Source organism: Pimephales promelas, chromosome 11 (assembly GCF_988280905.1).
Source record: "Pimephales promelas chromosome 11, fPimPro1.hap1.1, whole genome shotgun sequence".
NCBI lineage: Eukaryota > Metazoa > Chordata > Actinopteri > Cypriniformes > Leuciscidae > Pimephales > Pimephales promelas.
The window spans coordinates 29,575,366-29,601,325 of record NC_142779.1 but is presented as its reverse complement, the minus strand read 5'-3'; the positions used below and the strand labels follow the sequence as shown (position 1 = coordinate 29,601,325).

The following is a 25,960-nucleotide window of genomic DNA, read 5'->3' as shown; positions in this document are numbered from 1 at the left end:
GCAACGTGGGCTGAAGGACAAAATTAGCAACTCAATAAAAGAGGAAGGAGCAGGGAAGGAAGCATGAACAATGAAATTAAGAGAACCCGCGACACATCAAACACATTCAATTACATTTCTGTCTTAGTCTTAGCGTGACTGAAGAGTCCCCCATTATGACATTGGGACAAAGGACACTCGTGATCTCATTGCACAGTCCTCGACGGAAGTGTTTAATGGAATAAAAGCGGCTTCTCGTCGAGGCGTGCGGAGGTGCTTTTGAGCGCCCTGCAGAATGACACATTTTGTCATATGCATGGAGGCAGGTCTCCTTTTCAAGGCAATTCCCAGACATCTGAATAAGGGGGAATGAGTCAGTGAATGTCTCTGAATAGTGTGATTTACCTTGGCAGAGTGGAGCCAGATTGTCCCACTGGTAAAGCCCATTGGGATGGAGTCTGCATGTGGCATTTCTGTGACCCACGAGTCTATAGCCAGCGTTGCAGTAATACTGGAGTCTGCTGCCTGGCCGGTCTCTCGCCCTATTGATGACTCCTCCATTCTTGGGTGGATCATTCACACTGCAGTATGCCGCTGCGGGAGACGCCAACAATCACAGTTCGTTATAGTATGATGTTAAAAGATGCATCACATGTCCTTGAATACAGATCTAATCATAGCCTTGATCAACCTTTGAGATATTTTAGAGTGTGGTGGTAAAGCCATTTTTTCACTTTTCAGGTAAAAAAAGAAAGAAAAAAAATTGCCTTAATTCATTGTATAATATTCAATATATATATATATATATATTAGGGGTGGCACGGTTCACGAAACCGACGGTTCGGTTTGTATCACGGTTTTAGTGTCACGGTTTTCGGTTCTGTACGGTTCTTGTTATTTTTTTCTTTTAATCTTTAACACTCCAGAAATGTACTTCAGCATGTGATATATAGCTTAATTATCCACACTTTAGGATACAGTATAAAAAAAAAATTATATTCATGCAATCAGAGGAAAGCTAGGTGAGATTTAGATACAGCAAGAGAGAAGACATTGACACGCTTTTCATTTATTTGGCAAAAAAAGGAGAATGTGTATCACTATCTCTACAAGAACTTGTGCATTTTTATCACACAAATCTTTTTTACACAAAGAAATTAACTTGCATTTATCAACTGACAACTTTTGTAGCTCTTACAAAAATTCTATCTTTTAAAAGAAAAAAAGAGGAACTCTTAAAACACTGTCTTTTATGAATAAGTCAATATACATGAAACCTCATTGCCTATAATTAGGCTATAGCAATAGCAAAGGCCATAAACATAAAGTGAAACATAAGTTCAACCTCAACACAAAAACAGTATCAACAATGCTTCTATTCCCAAAAAGTGAGGGTACTTTTTTTTCACTTGAAATTAAAGTGCAGGATTTGGAAACATTTGACTGAAGCTCTTATCTAAACATAAAATGCCACTGTAGCGTTATATTAAAATATCATAACATGAAATCCAAAATGTTCCCACACACCGGACTTATACCATAGACTTATTGAGAATGAGGAGTTGACGTCATTTTACAGTGCCCCTCCCCTTTCCGCCATGTTGGTAGGATTCCCACGACAAAACAGTATTGATTACGTGTGTTTTTAGCTCGGTAGTAGAGAAGTTTCTCGCAATACCGCACTGTTTTACCATGCCTGGAAGTAACTGCTGCGTTAAAAATCGATAAAAACCCTGGTAACCGATAGCGTCACCTACCATCATGGCCGACCGGCTCAGACCCCGCCCAAATAGGCACGTGACTCCTCATTCTCAATAGGACGCTGGCGCATCCTCCAACTCCCTCATCTCTCCCACTTGCCATTTCTCCGCGTGCCGTGACCTGCAGCGCTCCATACTCCACTTTTACTGGCTTGTTTACTAACTTGAACCGGCGCTGCACAGAGCGATCGGTAATGACATCAAATACCGCGAAAGTGAGTGACAGAGCCGTCGTTCTCGCACTAGTTTGATGTTATTCACCGGTCGCTCTGTGCAGCGCCGGTCTAAGTCGAACAAGCTTATGTCACGCGAAAAGAAAACACACGTCACATACGGGCACGAGGCTACATTGCGCATGCGTGGAACCATGAGACGCACACACGCTCCGAACCGAGACAAGCGAATCGAACGGTTCGGGTGTTTTTTCATGCACCGTGCCACCCCTGATATATATATATATATATATATATATGCTTTAATCATAAGTCTAACATATTTCACAAATCTTATTTATTTTTATTTATTTATTTTATTTTATTTATTAGTTTATTTGTCAGGGACAATGCAGTGCACATTATTACATACATAGTTGTAATAGGCAAAGCCATAACAAAATGTGTAAATGTGTTGCATAAAAAGTTTCTAGCCAGTAGGCTAATTTGCAACCCCAGTCCCTGGTCAGGCCTTTCTAAAAAAAAAAACATATTCCTGAAACATAGCACACATTGCACAATTATGTATCAAATACATTATAAAAACTAACATTGACCTTATATTATCTAATATAAGTTTGCTTCTGAACTAAATGTGTATAGAAATTTTACTGGAAAACAAAAATGCTGATTGTATACAGAGTGACATTCAAAAATCATCATCAAAACTACATAACGAATGTTTGCAACCCTGAATATGGCTTCAGCTGGAACAAGTATGAACATGGTTTGACATGGTCAACTTCAATTTGTTTACTGTCCTAAGTTTGGTAGCTTAAAAAAATGGGTAACACTTTATTTAACAGTGTCCTTGTTACATGTTACATATTCAAACGCGCAAACTTATGGACTGAACACGTGACGCACATGTGTGCGCCATTTGCGTTTTCTAACGAGAGATAAAGTATAATCGTTTGTACCTTCAAACCTACTTCAGGAAGAGTGTTCTCGAGACACCACCAGGCACTGTTTTGTGCGAATGTGTGGCCGGAGCGGAGTTTTCTGTTTGAACGGTGTCGTGTTAGCGGCCCCTAAGTTAATAACTAATGATCTTCACAACGGAAGTGAATCAATCAAAACTTACTTTAGCTGAACAATAACTTTAACCTAATGCTAAACAATCTGTTACGGTCATTTCTATTTTCACTGCTAAGCTGCTTTGAAACAATCCATACTGTTAAAGGAGCTGTATGTAAGATTGTGGCCAAAACAAGTACTGCATTCACTTTTAAATTAGTGTAGAGCAGTGTATCCCCTCCCCCTCCACCCTGACTCGAGGTTGCCAGATAGGCTGCAGTATCCAACATTTTTTATCCGAAATGTTTGTAGCTGCAGCTGTGGTAACTAGAGCAGAGCTGGCAACCCGGATGCCACAACACTACTGACTTTGTGATTGGTAGATCGATGGAGGGTGGAGCATCAGACCATAACACAATATGACAACATCAACGTCAGTTGACGGCTGCAACTTCACTTTTTAAATGACAATATCCTGGCCGGACTACTGTTGTCAGTGATACAAGTATTTGATTTTATGATTACATTGATGAATCATACATGAATGAAATACATTTCTTACATGCAGCTCCTTTAAAAGTGCTTTGTAAATGAATGTGACTTAGCAATAGCAGTAAATCATGCATAATCACATAAAACTAGGCCACACTAACCCTATAGTAAGTACATTTTGTCGATTAATATTACTCAGTACTTAAATATAACAATTACACTATAACAATGACACCTTAAAATTAAGTGAAACCAAGAAATGTTCCGTAAAAAAAAAAAATACCAATAAATGTTTGATTTTTAGGAGAGTTCTGTTTACTTTTGTGCAATAATTGGCCAATGTCAAGTCTGAGTAATGAGCAAAACCTGTTCTCCACTTCTCTAGATAGTTTTTTTATTAGATAAAAATTTGTATCCATATGCTTGCAAGAAAATAATGCACATTTTAAATGCATTAATCCTCTGTACGTTCATTTTGTCAACTTTTAAGGTGGGACGGTACATGACCTCTTAGATGATTTGAACTAAAAGTGATAAATCTCAAAATTCCGATTTCATGTAGTCTTTAAAACTGTTTAAGTTTGATTCGGAGATTAAACGAATGCGAAAATGGAGCTTGATGGTTATAAAAAAAAAGATCATTAGATCTTGTTTTTGATGTGACACAAATGCAAGTTTACCCATCATAAAAAGGAAAGAAGAAGCTCGAGGGATGTCAAAGCTTAATCTCACTTCAGACAGATCAAATCAAATGCATCATCACACCAACTCTGCTGAGAGGTCTAGACTTAGCTGCGAGTGATTAACCAGACCTAGCGTTAAAAATAAATAAATAAAAACCTTCACGTGGCACTGAATTCTAATTTCCGAAAGCCCAGCGGACTAAGGAAGGCGGGAAAAACAAGGAGGGCTTGAAGTTGCTTCTGAAAGATGTTTTGTAGAGATAAAAGTGTTTTATTCATCAAAAAAGTGTTACCTACATCCCGTGATTATTTCAACTCAAGAATCTAAATACACAGTAGCCACTCAGAGGGTTTCAAAAACACAATCCCTCTGAGCAATGTAGTCGTTTCTCTTTCTGTCTGCTCTTGACAAAATCCAATAAACAGGAAACATGTGGCAACACACTGGAATAATGGGCCTGAATAGGGCACAGCATGTCTGAAAGATCAACTGGAATGAACATAGAGACCAAGAAACGTTGACAGAGAGGCAGAGGAATGGGTGAAGAGATGCCAAGTAATCATGGCTACTGGCTTTGTGGCCCATTAATCATGTTTAGCCATTGGTGGAAATGTCGGTCAGAAGAATACGACATGGTAGTTATTCAGCAAAATGTATTGCTGCATCTTTGACCACTATTACAGCAGACTTGCCAATGGCTCCCCGGAGGTAAGATGTGTCTGGTTCTAGCGTAATGAGGGCTAACTTAGAAAAGGCTGACTTCCTCACTTATTGACCCATTTGGATCCAAAGCAACCTACCTTGAAGGGCTAAAAGTCCAGAATAAATCTGGCACAAGTATTGATAAATACTATTAAATGTACCAACAGGCAACTAAGACAGAATTGTAAATATAACCCTGATTAAGATGTCTGGATGAATTAAAAGTGGAAAACAGAAATCAATGTTATTCGCCAACGCATTCCGGTGCATAGGCCTTCATCAGAAATAAAAGGGTAAATATTTTCTTGATTATATGATTTCTCCATTATACAAGCGTTGCTAGTTTTCTGTTCAAGTACTTTCTTTTTTTTCCAAGTTCTATAGAATAACTTCTGGTTGCATAAAAAAAGTGATATATGAAAAGATGTAAACATGTTTAACCAACCTGTGTAGCGTATTTTGAAGCCTTTCTTGCTGGTCGCATGATCGGTTGACCATCTGAGGTAAAGCTGGTTTGTTTTGCTAGTGAAATTCAATTGTGTGGAGTGGTTCCCACTCAAAGCCACCAACAGCGGACTCTGTCCAGATGGCCCTGGTAAATTAAACATCACAAAAACAAGTAAAGCTAAATATTGCAAACCACGAATCTGTTGGGCAGCAAGGCAGAAGACACATTAACTTTTCAAGCCAAGGACCAAACTTCATACAAAACAACATATCCAAGTTTTCAAGTTCCACCTACAACAGTAGCAGTACACATTACACCTTTTATCCCTGTCACTTGGCTAGCTTCTTGAAGAAAAATGCTCAGAAACACATACAAAAACACCAAAATAATAGCATTTAATAGTTTTACAATCCATTCCAAACGTTGAAATGAACACCCAATAAAATATACGTATATTTATGAAGCTTAAAGGGATACTCCACCATTTTTTTTCATATTAAACTATGTTATTCCCTTAACTAAGACGAGTTGATGCGTACCTCTCTCGTCTAACGGTGTGCACTCAATCGCTCTGGCGCGCGAGACACTTTGATAGCACTTAACTAGCTCAGTTCATTCATTAGGATCCAAGCAGAGAAGCGACCAAACACCTCCACGTTTTTCCTATTTAAATACAGTTACACCAGCAGTGTAAATTGACCAAGAATGGTGACACAAAATAAAACGTTATCAACACTCCACAGAAGGAGTGGGGGGATAGAGGATTTTTCACGAGTGATGATATTACTTCGCCGAGTCAAAGTGCTCCCAAGCACTTGCAGTGGTATTCCGCCATGCATTTATCCACTTTACACGCTTAGAAAAGCGCATTTTTTCTGTATTTTTTTTCTGTGTGTGTGTCATTATTCTTGGTCGAGTTACACTACTCGTGTAACTGTTTTTAAATAGGGAAAACGTGGAGGTGTTTGGTCGCTTCTCTGCTGTGATCCTAATGAATGAACTGAGCTAGTTAAGTGCTATCAAAGTGTCAGAGCGATTAAGTGACCCTTAACTGACTCGTCTTAGTTAAGGGGACAATTTAATATGAAAAAAAAAGAAAAAGAAAAAATGGTGGAGTATCCCTTTAAGCAATATGTTATATCTTAAACCTTCTCCTGTCTATTTAGATGTGCTTGGATTGGTCAAATTGATGCCCAAACCCGGGTGCTAAATTCAGTGTTTCTAAGTCAAACGCAGGCCAACTGTAAGCATTCCTCCTAAATATAAAGCTCACAGCTTATTATTATTATTTTTTTTTGATTTTATATCAGTTTTTGGCTTGACATTTTCTTCATTTTAATAGTGTGAGGTAAAAAAGCATCACAAATGAACATTTTAGTTAAAAAATGAAGAAATAAACTTCAAAACTTTTTTGTTTAGAATGTGTATAATATAATAATTATTATATTATATTATATTATATTATATTATATTATATTATATTATATTATATTATATTATATTATATTATATTATATTATATTATATATCATCACTCCAGCGACAGTACATAGGATAAGCGGAATATAAATGGATGTATGGATAAAATAATCAATAACATTCCATCTGTACAGAGGAAACAAAAATGACGTTTACCATCAAAAATCTCCAGTTCGTCAAACTGCTTCTCGCTCTGGAACATTTCCACATAAATGGAGATGGTGAAGGAAGGCTGCACTCTGATGATCCAAGAGCAGGTCTGGGAGTTGGGGTAGTTTTTTGGGAAGCCCGGACTCAGGATCACACCAGAGGAGGCAGATCGCTCCTCATTTGCAGGACACTGAGCTGTAGGGTAGACACAACATTCACAGGAATCATCTCTATTATTATTATTATTATTATTACAAATCGCAATGTGCTTTTCCTACAGACAAAGATGCAAGCTCCAGAGTATTCCAGTAAAGACAGTAAAGTTTAAAAACTTTATCTAACATGTGCAGTGCTTCTCCTGGATTCACCTCAGGGGCTGCGAGCCTTGGTTTGAGGAGGCAACAAAGTGAGTGGAAGCTTTTTTGTTAATCCGCCTTGTGGGTGGGAGGGTGAAGGAAACAAACCAGGAGAACTATCGCTTCTTCATGGCATTGTACAGAAAGTACAGACAAGCCAAACGGCTCAAATTTACAACTGAAAGCTTTGCCGAGGATAACTGGAATGTTTTTTCCCCCCTTGCTCCCAAGGCAGCTGTCGGCTACTGTCTATTTGTTACCATACAACAAAACAATGTTGTTGGGGCTCTGTGCCATCTTTTATGGATTATATTATTATAAGCTTTGATTACAAGAATCACACAAATGATTCAGCATCTTTATTATTTCGGATTACTGATCCCCAACCATCTTTAAATTATTTAAGTTAAGTACTCTCTTTTGGATGAGTTTTATAATTACCATTATTCAATGGATTCTCATTACTGTGCATATCCTCGAGTAACTCGACTTGTACAATGTTTGTAAAGTTTTAGGTTTCATGCTGTCACTTTTCCATAATCATGACGATTGTGAAATATATACCTCACACATTTATGAGATCTTTTTTTCACTGACCTTCACATGCTGGTGGTGGTCCCTCAAACTGCAGGTGAGAGTTCAGCTTACAGGTGAGCTCATTGCTGCCAATCAATGTAAATCCAGGAAAGCATCGATACCTCACAATATCACCTGCATGGTCAGTAAGAAGAATTTTTCAATATTTTTTACATCATGTCTTTGATATTCTTTCACAAATGGCCTTGCTGTTCATACCGATTTCATAGTCCTGGTCTTCAAATAATATCTCTGCTTGTTCAACCATAGGGGGAGGAGGGCATTTCTTGAGCCGATAAGCTACATAAATGAAAAAAATAAGTTTTGAAGCAATTTGACCTTTCATTTACCTTTATAAGCATGACATGACCCCAAACAACCCACCTAGAATATAAATCACACATAAGACATGTGACAACATACAGTTCTATGAATCAACATGCTGAGAGACCTCTCAAGAATACAGAGTTGTATTTAAACCACAAATATGCCAGACTTTTTCTGAAATGAAAGTTGAAAGATTAGATGAAAGGTTCATTTTCACATGATTTTCCTATGCTCTGCACGCTGACACTGATATCAAAGAGGCCAAAGGAAGCTTCTATTTTTGACTCTTCTAATCTCCTGAAATAACGTGATGTCATCAGAGGCAGCCGTCATGCATCCTTAGTGTATGAAAACAAGCTGAATCCCATGATTCAAATATATTTCCAGCAGCACTTTACGGTATGCATTGCATTTCAGCTGCACAAATTTTCATTTGAAAGAGAAACTAACCATGGAAATTGAGGACAAAGAATCCACTTGTCGAGAAGTCGCTGTGGAACTTGATAAGAACCTGATTGAAAGTGCTGTAGGCTGACTCAAGGGCTGTGTTGCCGCTGAAAATCCCCAGCTGCGGGTAGCTTTGCTCTGGGCCATCCCTGGAAGAGGGAAACTTGCATTGAAATTACATTACAACCTGTGATCCTGCCACAATCTTCAAAAGTTACTGTGAGATTGTGCTGACTTTTGAATAAAAGCATTACATTACAGACCAGCTTGAACGAAAACAGTAAAAATGATGACTTCACAGACTAGTCCGCTTGTTTAATGACTTATGAAGATGAACAGCCGATATTGCTGGGGAAGCGCTGACGATGTACATTTCCATATTATTTTAATAAACTCAGTACTGTTTCAGATTAATCAGTAGAAATTACAACATTTTTCTCTGTGGTCTGTTGTTATTAACAAAGCGAGATTTAAATTCAGTCACTTTTGTAAGTGTTGTGTTGGAAATGAAAAGAAAATAAATAATTCTGGGAGTTAATCTTTATGAAACCTGTCTGTAAAATATATGTATATATTTTATTTTATTTTAATGCTCTTATCAACATGGAAAAGTGGATCGGCTTGCTTTGTGCAAATGTTTTTTATTGAAAACAACATTGGCATATGTGTTCAACTTCACACTAACATTCTCACATGGAGCAAATAATCTCTCAAACAATGCAACACTGTCCATCAATAAAAGGGTGAAAGAAACACTGACGAGGTCCTGATATTGACGAGGGGGAGGAGAATTTGCATCGTCTGTGTGTGTCCTTGGCCATCATTGGTGGTATTTCTGACTGGACGTGCTGCGATGATGATAGCTCAGTTCACAACGAAAAAACACACTTTGGTCTTTTGTCAATGGAACTTGATTCGGCAAATTTTAAAAGTAACTGGAGTAACATCCATTTCGGCATCTCGCTTTGCGCTTTGGTCGGCGAAGCAAGAAAAACGTCCCCGCGCGGTGCAAGCCATTGAAATGAATGGGTTTCATGGCGCAGCATTGCGTATGCCGTGTCCATTTGCAAAAGCATGTGAAAAAACGACAAAGTTTGTTAGGCCAAATTGACTGTTAATTGCGCGCTAAAAAAATGTATGCCGTTTAAATGGGTTTGCGTTAACGCTTTTAATAACGCATTTAACTGACAGCCCTAATATATTTACAGCTCTAATATATATTTCTCATATATATGAGAAAAACAAAACAATCAATTAGACTCTATTCAACAATTTCTTCTCTCCGTGTAGGAGCGCAGGAGAGATAAGATACTGTCAGATACTGACACGGAATAGAAGAAATTGTTGAACAAAGTTGTTATTTTCGTTTGTTTTTTTTCTCATCGCTTCATAATATTAAGGTTGAACTACTATGGACTATTTTAAAGATGTCTTTATTACCTTTCCGGGCCTTAAAAATGGTAATAACGTTGCAGGTCTTTGCTTTGGGGTTGGTTGGGTCTGTCAGAAAAAACTTGGATTTCATCAAAAATAACATTAGGGTGAGAAATTAATGACAGATTTTTTTTGTTGTTGTTGTTTTTGGTAGTATTAAAGTATTAGTATTAAAGCCACAGTATGTAAGTTTCACCGCAAGAGGTCGCTTATTCAAAAGAATAACAAAGACGTAGCTTGATGATAGTGACTGAGCATGAAATCATAGGAGTTGTCGTGTTCACGCGTCACTGATTAAAATTGCGTATTTCTCTGGATCTAAACAGGAAACATTTGGGATAATGTAAGAACACAAGCCATTATAACAATGTTCTAGTGGTTTGGGGATATTTTAATGCAAAATTGCACATATTATTAGCCTGGATGCCAGCTGAGCTTAGCCCCGCCCACAACAGTTGAGGATGGAAAATTTGGTCTGGACTTGATCCGTTGAGAAGCAAGTGCCTGAACCAGAGCTGTTCGGACTAATAAAATTGTCAAGACGGGCTTTATACGATGATGGACAGTTGATCAACAATAACGTAAATCCACGTCACCAAAGAGTGCTTGGGATGAATTAATTTACAACAAAGGATGGCCGATGTTTTTGCCATCCTTCCTACGCCATTCAGTGTATCCAATTGAGTGCAGAGTTTGTTTGTTTTTGTTTTTTTCCTGGTTTGGTTGAAATACAGTCCATAATCACAGCCCAATAGAACAGTATCAGACTCACATTCTGACTAGAATCTGAGTATGATGACGTCAGACTTACATTTTGTACCTTTTTGTAATTAATTGTCTAAAATGCATATATATATATATATATATATATATATATATATACACTCACCGGCCACTTTATTAGGTACCCCATGCTAGTAACGGGTTGGACCCCCTTTTGCCTTCAGAACTGCCTCAATTCTTCGTGGCATAGATTCAACAAGGTGCTGGAAGCATTCCTCAGGGAGTTTGGTCCATATTGACACGATGGCATCACACAGTTGCCGCAGATTTGTCGGCTGCACATCCATGATGCGAATCTCCCGTTCCACCACATCCCAAAGATGCTCTATTGGATTGAGATCTGGTGACTGTGGAGGCCATTTGAGTACAGCGAACTCATTGTCATGTTCAAGAAACCAGTCTGAGATGATTCCAGCTTTATGACATGGCGCATTATCCTGCTGAAAGTAGCCATCAGAAGTTGGGTACATTGTGGTCATAAAGGGATGGACATGGTCAGCAACAATACTCAGGTAGGCTGTGGCGTTGCAACGATGCTCAATTGGTACCAAGGGGCCCAAAGAGTGCCAAGAAAATATTCCCCACACCATGACACCACCACCACCAGCCTGAACCTTTGATACAAGGCAGGATGGATCCATGCTTTCATGTTGTAGACGCCAAATTCTGACCCTACCATCCGAATGTCGCAGCAGAAATCGAGACTCATCAGACCAGGCAACGTTTTTCCAATCTTCTATTGTCCAATTTCGATGAGCTTGTGCAAATTGTAGCCTCAGTTTCCTGTTCTTAGCTGAAAGGAGTGGCACCCGGTGTGGTCTTCTGCTGCTGTAGCCCATCTGCCTCAAAGTTCGACGTACTGTGCGTTCAGAGATGCTCTTCTGCCCACCTTGGTTGTAACGGGTGGTTATTTGAGTCACTGTTGCCCTTCTATCAACTCGAACCAGTCTGGCCATTCTCCTCTGACCTCTGGCATCAACAAGGCATTTCCGCCCACAGAACTGCCGCTCACTGGATGTTTTTTCTTTTTCGGAACATTCTCTGTAAACCCTAGAGATGGTTGTGTGTGAAAATCCCAGTAGATTAGCAGTTTCTGAAATACTCAGACCAGCCCTTCTGGCACCAACAATCATGCCACGTTCAAAGTCACTCAAATCACCTTTCTTCCCCATACTGATGCTCGGTTTGAACTGCAGGAGATTGTCTTGACCATGTCTACATGCCTAAATGCACTGAGTTGCCGCCATGTGATTGGCTGCTTAGAAATTAAGTGTTAACGAGCAGTTGGACGGGTGTACCTAATAAAGTGGCCGGTGAGTGTATATATATATGTAAGCAATAAGGTACGAGAGGCTGTGCTGTATCGTGAATAAGTAACGGCTGAAGGGCGTTGTTAGGCACGACGCGAAGTGGAGTGCCTGCAACCCCTTCAGCCATTACTTATTCACGATACAGCACTTGCCTCGAGTACCTTATTGCTTATATAAAACGGTTGCCACACAATATTAAAGTAAAAAACAATGTATTAGTGCAACTTTCTTGAAGTAGAATCACTAAAAGCCTTCCTTCCGCTAGAAAAAAATAGTCCCTGAGCATGACCAGCAACAACGTTCCAATGTGTAAAATGCATGAAAGCTCAAATAAAAACAACATAGAACCGCAGTGTTGCACAGCGATCAATAGAACCGTTGGGTGAATCGGTCATAGCCGCATTTTATCGTGAATAAAGCACAGCTCTTGACCAATCAGAATCAAGGATTTGAATATATATATATATATACATATATATATATATGGTTTCTTTTTTTTCTTTCTGAGAATTACCCCAATGCTTTTGAGTGAAAGCTTCACAAATTTTGCTTTGCACAGTGACCACAGACTACAAATATTGGTAAACAAAGGAACTCGATTTGCTTGACGTACAACAACAACAACATCATCAGCATTAGTCTAGTCTGCAAGCATAAATAATTGCCTTGTCTTCATGACAGTCTGATATTTGCCAAATGACTTGTTAAATGGAGCTGTGCTCACCAGACAGCAATATAGTCAGTCACAGGCTCAGTTTGGAGCAGGGTGAAGTTGATGTAAACTCCATGACCATGAGGCACGGTGATGAGCCAAGTGCAGTCCTGAGAGTCTGGGTACTCGTTTGGGTACTCTGGAGAGAAAATGGTGCCGTTTGGAGCCGTCACGTTGTAGCCACAGGGAGCTGTGTGCAGATAAGCATTACTCAACCATGACTGCATTAGTAATCTGTCTTTCAGAATGACAGCAAATGTTAAACACCAGGGAATAGAGCAAAATCTGAATGTTAGGGGAATGACTCACCCAGAAATGAAAAGTCTGACATTATTTACGTTACCCTCATGTTGTTCAAAACCCATATGCTGTAAACTACACACACACACCACCCGCCGGTCCACAAAATTCATAACTCTCCAAAATAGACCAAAAAGCACCATAAAGACACTATAGACTTCAGGAGACTTTGAAAATAATGGAGTCATATGGACTATTTTTAAAGTTTTTAAATCGAATGTTTTTTGTCCTTTTTTTGAGCTTTACAGAATTCACCATTGTATGGCGAAAACAGCTTACAAATTTTGGAATGACATGAGGGCGCTTACACTATGACAAAATGTTATTTTTTGGGGTGATATACTCCTATAAAGACTCCTATAGCAGAGATAACTTTCATTTGCAGATGTGTGAAAACTGAAGAAGAGAACAAAATATTCCTGAGTCATATGGACTATTTTTAAAGTTTTAAAGTTTTTAAATCAAATGTTTTTGTCCTTCTTTTGAGCTTTACAGAATTCACTATGAAGTGTTATTGTATGGGGAAAACAGCTTACAGATTTTGGAATGACATGAGGGCACTTAAACTATGACAAAATGTTATTTTTTTTGGGGTGATATACTCCTATTAAGACTCCTGTAGCAGAGATAACCATTTCAATTGCAGATGAGTGAAAACTGAAGAAGAGAACAAAACATTCCTGAGGCTGCGAGAAACAACATGGATAGAAGATACTGGCACATACAGTACAGTAGTTCACAACACAATAACACAGTTAGAAAAAAAAAAAAAAAGGCCCAATAGTCTTTGCAGTTGAGATTCCCTGCAAACGGAAGCCTCGGAGAAACAAGTTGAGCAACTGATCGATAATAGACAGGTCGGCTTTCACACTACACTACCCACGCTAATCATCAAGGCTACAATTTAGAACAGCTCCCAGTAGCCTATGTCTCCACTGTTCAGGTCTTCAAAGTCTGTTTTAAAGATGGTTTTAAAACACAGTGGCTCTTATTGTACTAGCAATACAAAGTAGTAACACTTCAGTTAAAGAGCATAGTTAAAAATGCATTTGGGAGTGTACGGATAATACCTTTGTAAGTCTTGTAAAGTCAGAGTATTTCTAAAGCTTTCTGTTTTAAAGTGTGGGCAAAGGCGGCTAAAAATAACAGTGTGCTTATCACAACACAACTTGAGAAACTTCAAGAAAGCTGACAGGGATAGAAGAAAAAATAACACATTTCTTTACTTTCTTCCCTTCCCTTTACCTTCACAGCGAGGAAAGGGATGGTTCCACTTCCTGTTGATCCCGTGCTGGCATGTTAACACAGGGTGGCCCACCAAAACATATCCAGGGAAGCATTCAAATGTTATCGATTGGCCTGCATTGAAATCGCCGTTGATGATGTATCCATTGTGGAATGGATATGGGTCTTGACAGTTTTGTAATTCATATGCTAAAATAAGAAAACAAAACAAAACAGAACATTTGAATATCTGTGTGTCTGGAAGTGGAAGTACTGTATGAAATTTTCACCCTCATGTTGTTCCAAAACCCATCTTATTTTGAAACATAAAAAAATAAAAGTCAATCAATATATGGGTTTGGAACGATATGGAGGCGAGTAGATTGTGACAGAACATTCATTGTTGGAGGCATTTATTTAATCCTTTATTTATTTACACTGATAAACAATGATTATTTAGTGAATTAAATACTAGAGAAAAAAAAAACATAAGTAAAAAAGTAAAAGTATATTTTACTTGGAATTGTTTATTATGTTTTCATTAAAGACTCTTCAAAAATCAAAAGTTAAAAAAATTAAGTATAATAACTATAGCTTCATTGGGCAAAACGAAACCGACCGATAAAGTCCTCATAGCTATGAGCCATTATGAGCCATTTTCCCTTTTCTTTTGGCTGTTTGAAATGTAACTGATTTCTACTGTTGGTTGCCAAGGTAACATAGAGTCTCAGACCTAAGTTAGCCTGGGGGTAAGGCGTCTATTTTTTTGGTCTAAATTAAGTCAGTCGTTACTTTTGTGAAACTGTCTAGCTTGCATTAGACTAGTCTACGAGCAAATTTTAGACTTGTCTAACACTATAGACCGGTCTAAAAATAGCTTTGTGAAACCGGCCCCTGCTTAACTTCCTAGTGTTCACATCATGCACTGAGGCATTCATAATTATTAACGGTAGAATTTTCCACTGTTTTTAAAGTTGTATTTTCATTGTTTTGACGTTAGGTTTAGTTCATTATTCTGAAACAAGAGTTAATTTTCAACTCAAACTGACCCATTCATACTCAAAAACTATCCATTAAATGTTACCGTTATTGTGTACAAGTCTCTGTGTTTGGTTGGGTACCTCATTGCCTATAATGTGTAGATTAAACAACATTCGGCTGGTTGAACAGGAAATTTATTATTTACTTAAATATTTTTTAAGTAAAGCATACACTTTAAAATCATGGCTTAATTCTTTCTGTGCTACATTGAGTAAAATTTACAAACTTTGATGGCCCACTTTAGACATTCTACTAAACTATTTGTAACTTTTCAACTACATATCAACTAGCAGTCATGAGAGTATTCATAGTCATTCTGCTAACACTTTATTTTGATGCTCCCCGTAAAAGGCATTCTACTGACTATAAGTAACTCTAATTACATGTCAGCTTATTCTACTTATCCGAAGCCTAACAGATAACCCTAACCAAACAGTCTACTAACCGACAACTGCAGTATACTATTATTTTAATGAGAGTTATGGCCTGGCTCACACTACAGGAGTTTTCGGCCGAATCATGTCCGATTTTCCCCTCACGAGAATCGGAGAAAAAAATCTTGTTGATTACCTCGATCGGTTCGGCGCTGATTATATGGTAATGTGAGGCGTTCACAGATCGAATATTGCACCTCATGATCTGCTCTCACACAAATCGGGCTGGCTCCGATCATATCAAACATGTTTAATATTTATCAGGATGAGCAAGATTGTGATTAACGTCAGTACTGTCTAGCCAATAAGAAACAAGGCTGTCGTGGTGAAGGAATTTCCATTGTTGTAATTTTGAGTGACTCAACAGCGTGATATACCGTATTATCTTCATTTGTTTATTTATTGCTAAATAAATAAGTGTTGTGCTCTGGTCAGCAGTCACGAAGACAAGTATATGTTCGGTAAAAAAAACTAAACTAAATAGCGCAGTACACAGAAGATGCAATGTCAGAATAAGGGTCCACACAATGTAATATATATATATACTGTACATATATATATATATTTATATATATATATATATATATATATATATATATATATATATATATATATATATATTCATTCAAATATAGATGTAATGAAACAAGCTGTTATTTATTTTAATATTTAATTTGAACTTTGAGCTCCACTTCACAAGGCTCAGCAGCAAATGCGGCGCATGGGCAACGCGAAGCTGATTCTTCACTTCATAGAGATCAATAGCATTTTTTCATTGTACTGACCAGAGCTGTCGCCATTCATTAGAAATAGCCTAACCTTAAATGTTAAAAGGATGATTAAAAAAAAAAAAATCTCTTTCCTTGGTCACTGCAACCATTTCACAAATATGACTTGATATGAGGGACAGCTATTTTGTTTACATCCACTTTTCTGCTTCCGATCTGCTGCGAGAGATCACGTGAGCCTCTTACTCTGGCACAATAATCTTTATAACATTGTGTACTGTGTGATGCACCACAATTTTCAAATCTTGTAGTGTGAGCATGTTTAAGATTTGAGGGAAGAAAATCTGCAAAGATTCTCTTTAAAGGATTAGTTCACTTTTGAAAAAAACTTTTGCTGATAATTTACTCACCCCCATGTCATCCAAGATGTCCATGTCTTTCTTTCCTCAGTCGAAAAGAAATTTAGGTTTTTGATGAAAACATTCCAGGATTTTTCTCCATATAATGGACTTCAATGGGAACCGGATGGTTCAGGTCCAAAAGATAGTGTTAATAACTGTTTCAGATGCAGCTTCAAATGTCTTTAAACGACACCAGACGATGAATAAGGGTCTTATCATGCGAAACGATCGGTTATTTCAATGCTTATTCCAAAAATGTAACTTTTCTAAGGACAAATGCTAGCCTTTCTCCATTCTGTGAGGCGCATTTGCAACATCACGTAGTACGTAATTACGTTCAAAAGGTCACGGGCGACGTAGCCAGAAGTACAGAGTCAGAGTGTTTACAAGTTGAACGCATAGGTTGAACGTGAAAACTAATTCAAACGCCGTTTACAAAAAAGGAATTAAAAGGTAAAACAACGATGTCTGACGATTTTGATTCTGTACTTCCGGCTACGTCGCCTTTTGAACGTAATTACGTATTACGTGACGTTACAAACGCGCCTCACAGAATAGAGCAAGGCTAGCATTTGTCCTTAGAAAAGTTACATTTTTGGAATAAGCTTTGAAATAACCGATCGTTTCGCATGATAAGACCCTTATTCATCGTCTGATATCGTTTAAAGACATTTGAAGCTGCATCTGAAACAGTTATTAACTGTCTTTTGGACCTGAACCATCCGGTTCCCATTAAAGTCCATTATATGGAGAAAAATCCGGGAATGTTTTCATCAAAAACCTAAATTTCTTTTCGACTGAGGAAAGAAAGACATGGACATCTTGGATGACATGGGGGTGAGTAAATTATCAGCAAAAGTTTTTTCAAAAGTGAACTAATCCCTTAAGTGTGAGCTGGAACTAGATTTCAAAATCGGTTAGGATTTTAAAACTCCTGTAGTGTGAGCCAGGCATAGTTGACATGTATTGGACAATGTACTTGTAGTTACTAGAATGTCTAAAAGTGGACCATCAAAGTAAATCAAACCAAATTGACCTAAAGTTAAATTTACTTATTCTCTATGTTAATTTTACATAACTTAGTTAATGGATTTTACTTAATTCCAATCATGTACAATTTTAAATCTAAGTAAATTGTACTAAGTATTTTTTCTGCATATGCATTTTTTTAGGAGTTTCCCTTTCAGATCCAAAATGAATGCGTTTGCACACGTCAATTTAATGGTATTTTCGCCATTACTTACCGCCACCCAAATAAGCATGGGTAGTTTGATGGTCCCTTTTGAACATTCTGATGACTACAAATAACGTTTCAACTACATGTCAACTCTCATTATTAGTAGACTGTCTGCTTAATATCTGTTAACTCTTTGTTGTGATGCCCCCCCAAATTACAACCTACTCATTATAAATAACTCTAATGAGAGTTAGTAAACATGTAGGTGCAACGTTACTTATAGAGTCAACAGAATGTGTTAAAGGGACCATCAAAATAAAGTGAAATCAAAGCATGTCTTAAACCAGATGTTAATTTGCGCTGCACTTTATCATTATGAAAATGATCCGGCTGCGTCTGTGTTCTTTAAAGGTCACGTTCTTCGCGATTCCATTTTTTAAACTTTAGTCAGTGTGTAATGTTGCTGTTAGAGCATAAATAATGCCTGTAAAATTATAAAGCTCAAAGTTCAATGCCTAGCGAGATATTTTATTTAACATATGTCCCCTTTCAAAGCATACAGTGAACGGCTTGTTTGGACTACATCCCTTTACTTCCTTTTTTAATGACGTAACTAGAACAGTTTTTTGACTAATCTCCACCCACAGGAATTCAGATGCGCATGCATCTACAATTTATGGTAAGAGGCGTGACCTTTCCGGGCAACGTGCGATAAGCTGCTGTCGAATCACAACACAGGAACCGCTGGCACAATCAGAACTTGTTACGTATTTCTGAACTCGTCACGTATTTCTGAAGTCATCGGGCCGTTTTTTGGACAGTGAAAACAGTAAATTGTAAATTGTGTGAAAAATCCTGTGTTTTTTTCACATGTTACATGAACACATGTTATATTGCACACTGTAAACACAATCAAAGCTTCAAAAAAGCATGAAGAACAGGACCTTTAATTTGTGCATCGTCAGTAGATCACGTGCAGAACCTTCAACTTCCATTGGCGCTTTTTTGGATTTGCGCTAGCCTGGTAATTTCTCCTGTTTAGTAAATCTGGTCCTTTATTTGGAGGTATAGAATGACAACTGACATGCATAGTTTGCTCAATTTGAGCCTCCTTGAGTTTGAGCTCCATATTCTTTATTATATTATGTGGCCCATAAAAACCTGATGCATCAAATATGATACAAAACATAAAACACATATGCAATCTTTTATGTTAAAGAGATAGTTCACCCACAAATGAAAATTCTATCATCGTTTACTCACCCTCAAGTTGTTCCAAACCTCTATGTGTTTATTTGTTCTGCTGAACACAAAGGGAGATATTTGGAAGAATGTTTTAATCAAACAGATCTCAATCCCCATTGACTACCATAGTATTTTTTCCTACTATGGTAGTCAATGGGGAATGAGATCTGTTTGATTAAAACATTCTTCCAAATATCTCCCTTTGTGTTCAGCAGAACAAATAAACACATAGAGGTTTGGAACAACTTGAGGGTGAGTAAATGATGAAAGAATTTTCATTTTTGGGTGAACTATCCCTTTAATTTAAATGCCAAGGGTTAAGATAGTACTAATTTGATTAGTGCCCAAATTATAAAATTACTAAAACATTTTTTGATTTAATAAATTTCAAATTGAGAAACATTCATTAACGAGACTAAAACAATGTTTCAAGGAATTTTTGAGACGCGCACAAGCAACATACGTGTCGCTACTCTGAGTATCGTCACTTGTTCTGTGAAGAAGCAGAAAGCTCGTCAAACTAGCATACGTGCATCTCCAGACACCACTTCAAGTGCAGTGCTCACGACCAACAGCTTTATAATCATATTATTTCATCTTGCATTATTGTTTGTATATCAAAACATGGCATCAGTATTCCTCTCCATCTGGCAGCACAGATCAAGGCTAAGCCTGGCTCTTTTCAACTCAGTCTAGTGTGGATAAGAGACAGAGACAGACGAACTGTTTGACCTAAAAGTGGGGAGACCAGACAATGGTGAGTTCTTTATATCGAGTGGAATCCAAGTGCACATCCAAATGCAGCATCTTATTGATTTTGAAATGCTTTCAAGACCCCAGCTGTCATAATGGAGTGTCCTCCCAGTGATCTCAAAGGAACTGAATCTTTAGATATTTCCAATGATCCTGGTAAAAGGCCGTCACTCCCACATGAAGGGCCAATACAAAATCAAGGACAGACAATGTCTACAAGAGAAGTATGCAAATTGAAGATGGAGTGTCACCCACCTTGATAAGTGAGTTTGAAGCCCTGTCTGTTTTCAGAGTGGTCGCTGTAGAAGTGGATGACGGTTTCGTGCGTGCTGCTCAGCAGAGGGGGTGGTAGTTGGCTTCCGCTGAACTGTCCAATCAGAGAGCTGCTGTGGTGCGGCCCGTTACGGACCTCTAAAAAATCATGGTTGTCCTCAGAGGTGAAGTTGAGAAATTGGATGTGTGCCCCTGCGGAGTAAGAGGTCACATGTTAGACTTTCACAGTATTAAACAGGCTGTGCGTTATGTGCATAATTTACATAAGGAATGTATTTAAAGTGACAGGCTTTTTTAACCATTGACTCTGACAGGCCTGTACAGACCTGCTATTTCTGCAGCTCTGAGACACTGTTAATTGGTGGATCGTTTTTTCCCGCATGTGTGCAAAAAAAAAAAAAAAAACATTCATGTTTGCTCAGTAATTGGCTCCATTTGAACTGTGATATTGCTGGAAAACAGGAAGAGAACTAACATATTACTAACAAACTGATCTTGATTCGACAGAAGACATTGCACTTGTCAGAATCTACTGTATGTGGCCATCTATCTATAAAAAAACATTTACATTTACTATTTTTAAATATAAATAATACAAATTAAAGAAATGCATTGTTGCATTTTATTGCTATTCTTTTTAAATGTGGACAAATTGTCTGAAAGCACAAGTGAATCCTTTAATAAAATATGTCCATTAACAAATTAGTTCTAGTATTAAAGGGTTAGCACACCCAAAAATTAAAATTGTTTCATTATTTACTCATGCTCACGTCATTAAAACATTTTAAGACTTTGGTTTATCTTTGAAACATAAATGAATATATTTTTTTATGCAATTTGAACTTTGACACTTCAAAAAGTTGATAAATGCATATTGCCCTACAAAGGCAAAGCGCAGTAACTACACATTTGGTCAAAAATAAGTTAAGACTTGTAATGGGCTTTATGACATGTGTTCTGTCTGGTGAAAACATGTCTGGGTTAAATTATGTCCTGTTTCGGAGATGCATTACCACATAATCTACCCATAACATGTTTGACTGGCTGGTATAAAAACTTTAAAGGCCTTTTCACCGTTTCTTTGTTTGTGTAGTTACTGCACTTTGCCTTTGTACGCCAGCATAGTACAGTAAATGTAATTTATATAATTTAAAATGTTTCATCACAGTAATTTTGATTAAGAGATGATTGCTTTACTGTATAATAATGAACATATTCAATTTAGGCTTTTTCATAGTTGAAATGTGCTTGTTTGCCATACAAGAGCAAATAAGGTTTGTTTTGCATGTAAAAAAGATAACTTTTAATCTTCCCTTTGCCATATTTCATGTGCTCTATGAATTTGTTTACATATTAATAAACGATTAAATTAAATCAACATATTAAGCAACCTCTTAGTGTGGCTGGAAGCTAGAATTCGATTTTGTAACGTGTTAAATATTAATATTTTTCTTACACACACTTATCGTTTTGCTTCGAAGGCCTTTATTAACCCTTCGGAGCCACGTGAAGTTCGTTTATGACAGATGGATGCATGTTTTTGAGCTTAAATCTGTTGGTTGCAATCCACTGCCATTATAGGTTGGTGGTGGCAGCGCAGTGGATAAGACACATGCCTTTGGTGTGAGATACCCGGGTTCGAATCCACTGTGAGACACCAATGTGTCCCTGAGCAAGACACTTAACCCCTAGATAAATGTAAATGTAAATAAATGTAAATGAGCCAGGATAATTTTTTTATATATATTTTTTATAGCCAGGATTTTATTCGTCTGAAAGAAGAAAGTCATATACACCTAGGCCGGCTTGAGGGTGAGTAAATTATGGGCTAATTTTCATTTAAAAGGGAACTAATCCTTTATAACCAAGTGTAACAGGGCCAACGTCTGGGCTGGCCTTGACTACACCAGAGCTGCATAGTTCTGGTTCTGTTGCGGTCACTGAAATTCATTGTGTACATTTACATTTATTCATTTAGCTGACGCTTTTATCCAAAGCGACTAACAATTACTATGTATGTCAGAGGTTGCATGCCTCTGGAGCAACTAGGGGTTAAGTGTCTTGCTCAGGGACACATTGGTGTCTCACAGTGTATTCGAACCCGGGTCTCTCACAGCTCCAAGTCGCCAGAGAACAGCACAGTTAATACACAAGTGTGAAATTTTACAATTACGCACCATTAACTTCACCGCACCATCAACAATAATTCAGTCTTTGTCTCCAACTAGATGATTTGAACTTAATATTTGCGACATAAAAGAAGATGGTTAGATAATTCGGCAACAAAACTATCAAACAAGTCAGCCATTTTAACAGAAAGCATGTGTCGTTCCGAGACGCCTAAGGTAGCTCTTTTAAAGATTAGCTTTATTGTCATTCAGATGCGGTGCTATCCCCTAACTGCACTTAACTCTACCTATTCAGACTGTCCTAAAAGCTATAATCAGCAGCCACAAAGCCATCTATGTGTCTTATTCAAATGATTGTAGCCTGTTAACAGTGAAAGCTAATGCATTTTTGCTACACAGCACAAACCTGATGGTTCTTGCTCTTGTTTGTGCAGTGGCTGCTTGATAAGGCAGAAAATTGCTTTTGGATATCTCAATGTTACATTGTTTTCTTCCAAGTTAGAGGGGGTCGGAGAGGAAATAGTTGTGCTCCAGGATAAGTGTGAATGGCTTTTTTTAAATGACATGCAATTGCCTTGTTAACAGCTGGAATGGTTTTCTTAGTTCTCAACTCATTTGAACTGTGAGGCGGGGGGAGAGCAAATGGGCTACGACTAAATGACTTGCGTCGAAGTCTCAAACAACATCTTAAAATTTCAGATAAATGTAACCAAATAATACTCTTGTGTTAAGTGTCAGAACATTAGATAGAAAGGAAGCATTGCTTTGTGTCTGTCGATATTCAGCACGATGCTGTCTGCTTTTTGGGTAAATACCAGATGCATGAGTCTACTCATGTAATTAGTCATGAAACAAGAGTGAATTTCTATGTGAAACGATCAGGAAAACACTCTTGTGCAATTGTCACATTCAATTCAATGATTTTGTTCCATCAATGAGACTCGCAGAGTAAACAAACTCATGAACACTGTCAAAACAAATTAAGTGTTTTGACAGTGTTTTGACTTTTTTGAACTGGCCATGCCAGTTCAAAAAAGAGCTGGCTTTAATCAAATATTGACATTTTAACACTTACATATTTGACACTATGCAAAACTCAAAACTCTGAAGGCTCTATTGAAAGATTTCTCAAACACACCCATTTTTTTTAATCACAGTTTATTAAAATAAACAAAACAATTAGCCAAAATCAGATTTTCTTGGAGGAAAAACATGGCGATTTTGCAGCCCAAGTCAACATGATCTTCTGTCCTGTACATAGGATAAGATTTTGAAGAATGGATGGATGGATTAAATGCAGGGTAGGTGATTTGTTCAAGGAACATTTTTTGTTATGCTGGTTGAAAGTCTTTTCTGCCTTCTCTTGATAGCAATTACTAAGCTTAGTGGTCTAAATGTATTTATATATATCTTGTCTGTGGAAGACGTAGGACCATTAAATGTTGGTCCAATCATTGCGTTCAGTCCGATGTCCTATACCTGGCTCCCAACTTATGCATTTTCAGCCCATTCTCACCCCCAAGGCGTCACTTAACTGACGCCTTGGGAAGCATTTGGACATGCTTCAATATCTGACGCTTTAGGCGCCCTTTAGCGTCAGTTTGATGACGCCCTAGGATCGCGTGTACCCTACCCCCACCCCACACCTAAACCTAACCGCGTCCTCTAACTGACGCTTTCCTTTGGCGTCAGTTAGATGACGCCGTAGGATCGCGTCATGTAAGTGACGCTAAAGGACGCCTAAAACGTCAAATATTGAAGCATGGTCAAAGGTGACGCCTTGGGGTGAGAATGTGTTGGCATTTTCCAGCCCGTTCTCATCCTTTAACGTCATATAGAACGCTATATGACAAAACGGCGCTATACTACGCACATGGCACCCTTTATCGTTAATATAACACGCGAACCCAAGACGTTATAAATCCTTTAGCATGAATATGACACGCACACCCTACCCCACACCTAAACTTAGCCCTCACAGCGCATGTTATATTAACGATAACGGGTGCCATGTGCGTAGTATAGCGCCGTTTTGTCATATAGCGTTCTATATGACGTTAAAGGATGAGAATGCATTGCATTTTCACACCTCCATGCACTCTACTCACAGACATCACACGTAGCGCGTTTCATGCTATGCAGGGTTAGACAGACGTCTGTCACAGAGCACCGCAAACAAAACAGCAGCCACCTTTTACAGTTCCTCCTAAACCAAAACAACCAGCTTATGCCGCGTTCATGCCATAACTAATGTCATTTGGAAGAGATGGAAAACAGGGACGTTATACACTGAGTTTGTGTCTCAAATTTATGTGTTTCAATAAGCAACACGATCAACGCCGAAATTAATCTGCAGCAGTCATGTGGTACAGATCAGTGCTCTTTAAGTTGTTTACGTGCATCATTTATTGTAATGTTATTTATTGAAAGTTTATTGAAGTTTATTGAAAGGATTTCTGGTACAGGATTACACAATCCTCTATCCCAGACTCTAAAAGATACAACTAGATATATATACAAATTCACATTTTATTTATTTATTTTAAAAAACACATTAATTTCATAAATTGAGGTTTCCTAACATCCTAAATAAATGACATAAAATTAATTACTTAGTACAGACGAACTTTATAATTATACATAACATCTTTTGACATGCAAAATGCATCCAGCCTATTCTTAAAGGAATTAATAGAAGGGGAACACATAACTTCTTCTGGGAGCTCATTCCATGATTTTACCACACGGAGTGTAAAAAAAGTTCTTTCTCTTTTCGGAAAATACATGATCTAGGGTAAAGTTTTAACGAATTACCTCGAGTCTCGTACCTGTTTTTCCATAACTGAAAGACAGGTTCAACTGTTACATCATATATTTCCTGAACAAGTTTATAAACTTGAATCATATCTCCCCTGTATCTCCAAAATTTAAGAGTCGGCAAACATAATTTCCTCTATCTATCTTCATATGACATATTTTGGTCCTACTTTATATTAAGTGGCTTTAACTACTATGTACTTACATTGAACAATAAGTACATGGTATTATTGTGTTCCTGTTGTATTGTAAAACACTTTTGCTGCTATTGAGGTGTGATACGGGTAAGGTTAGGGACAGGTGTGGTGGTATGGGTCGGTTTAAGGGTAGGTTAAGGTGTGAAGGGAGGGTCAACTGTGTAATTACAAATGTAGTTACATAAATTAATTATTGCTGGAATTACATGCTGGAATTTTATAAATGTAAGTACAATGTAAAAACATGTATGTACACAATAAGTCCATTGTATCAAATTATTAATTTCAATGTAAGTACATAGTACTTAAAGCCACTTAATATAAAGTGGGACCCATATTTTTCATTCCTGGAATTAATTTAGTAGCTCTTCTC

General features: G+C 37.7%; 1 protein-coding gene across 2 annotated transcripts in view; it reads right to left on the bottom strand.

The window, feature by feature from the left end:
* csmd1b (CUB and Sushi multiple domains 1b) overlaps positions 1 to 25,960 on the bottom strand; it is a 756,823-nt gene that overhangs the window by 58,157 nt on the left and 672,706 nt on the right. For both annotated transcript variants that reach the window (XM_039652188.2, XM_039652197.2), the window contains exons 41-49: positions 20,427 to 20,636; positions 14,414 to 14,602; positions 12,881 to 13,058; positions 8,633 to 8,778; positions 8,075 to 8,155; positions 7,877 to 7,990; positions 6,930 to 7,118; positions 5,292 to 5,438; positions 385 to 573 (exon numbers count right to left, since the gene is read on the bottom strand). In XM_039652188.2, the coding sequence (XP_039508122.2) occupies positions 385 to 573; positions 5,292 to 5,438; positions 6,930 to 7,118; positions 7,877 to 7,990; positions 8,075 to 8,155; positions 8,633 to 8,778; positions 12,881 to 13,058; positions 14,414 to 14,602; positions 20,427 to 20,636 (1,443 nt within the window). The remainder of the gene's footprint in view (positions 1 to 384; positions 574 to 5,291; positions 5,439 to 6,929; positions 7,119 to 7,876; positions 7,991 to 8,074; positions 8,156 to 8,632; positions 8,779 to 12,880; positions 13,059 to 14,413; positions 14,603 to 20,426; positions 20,637 to 25,960) is intronic.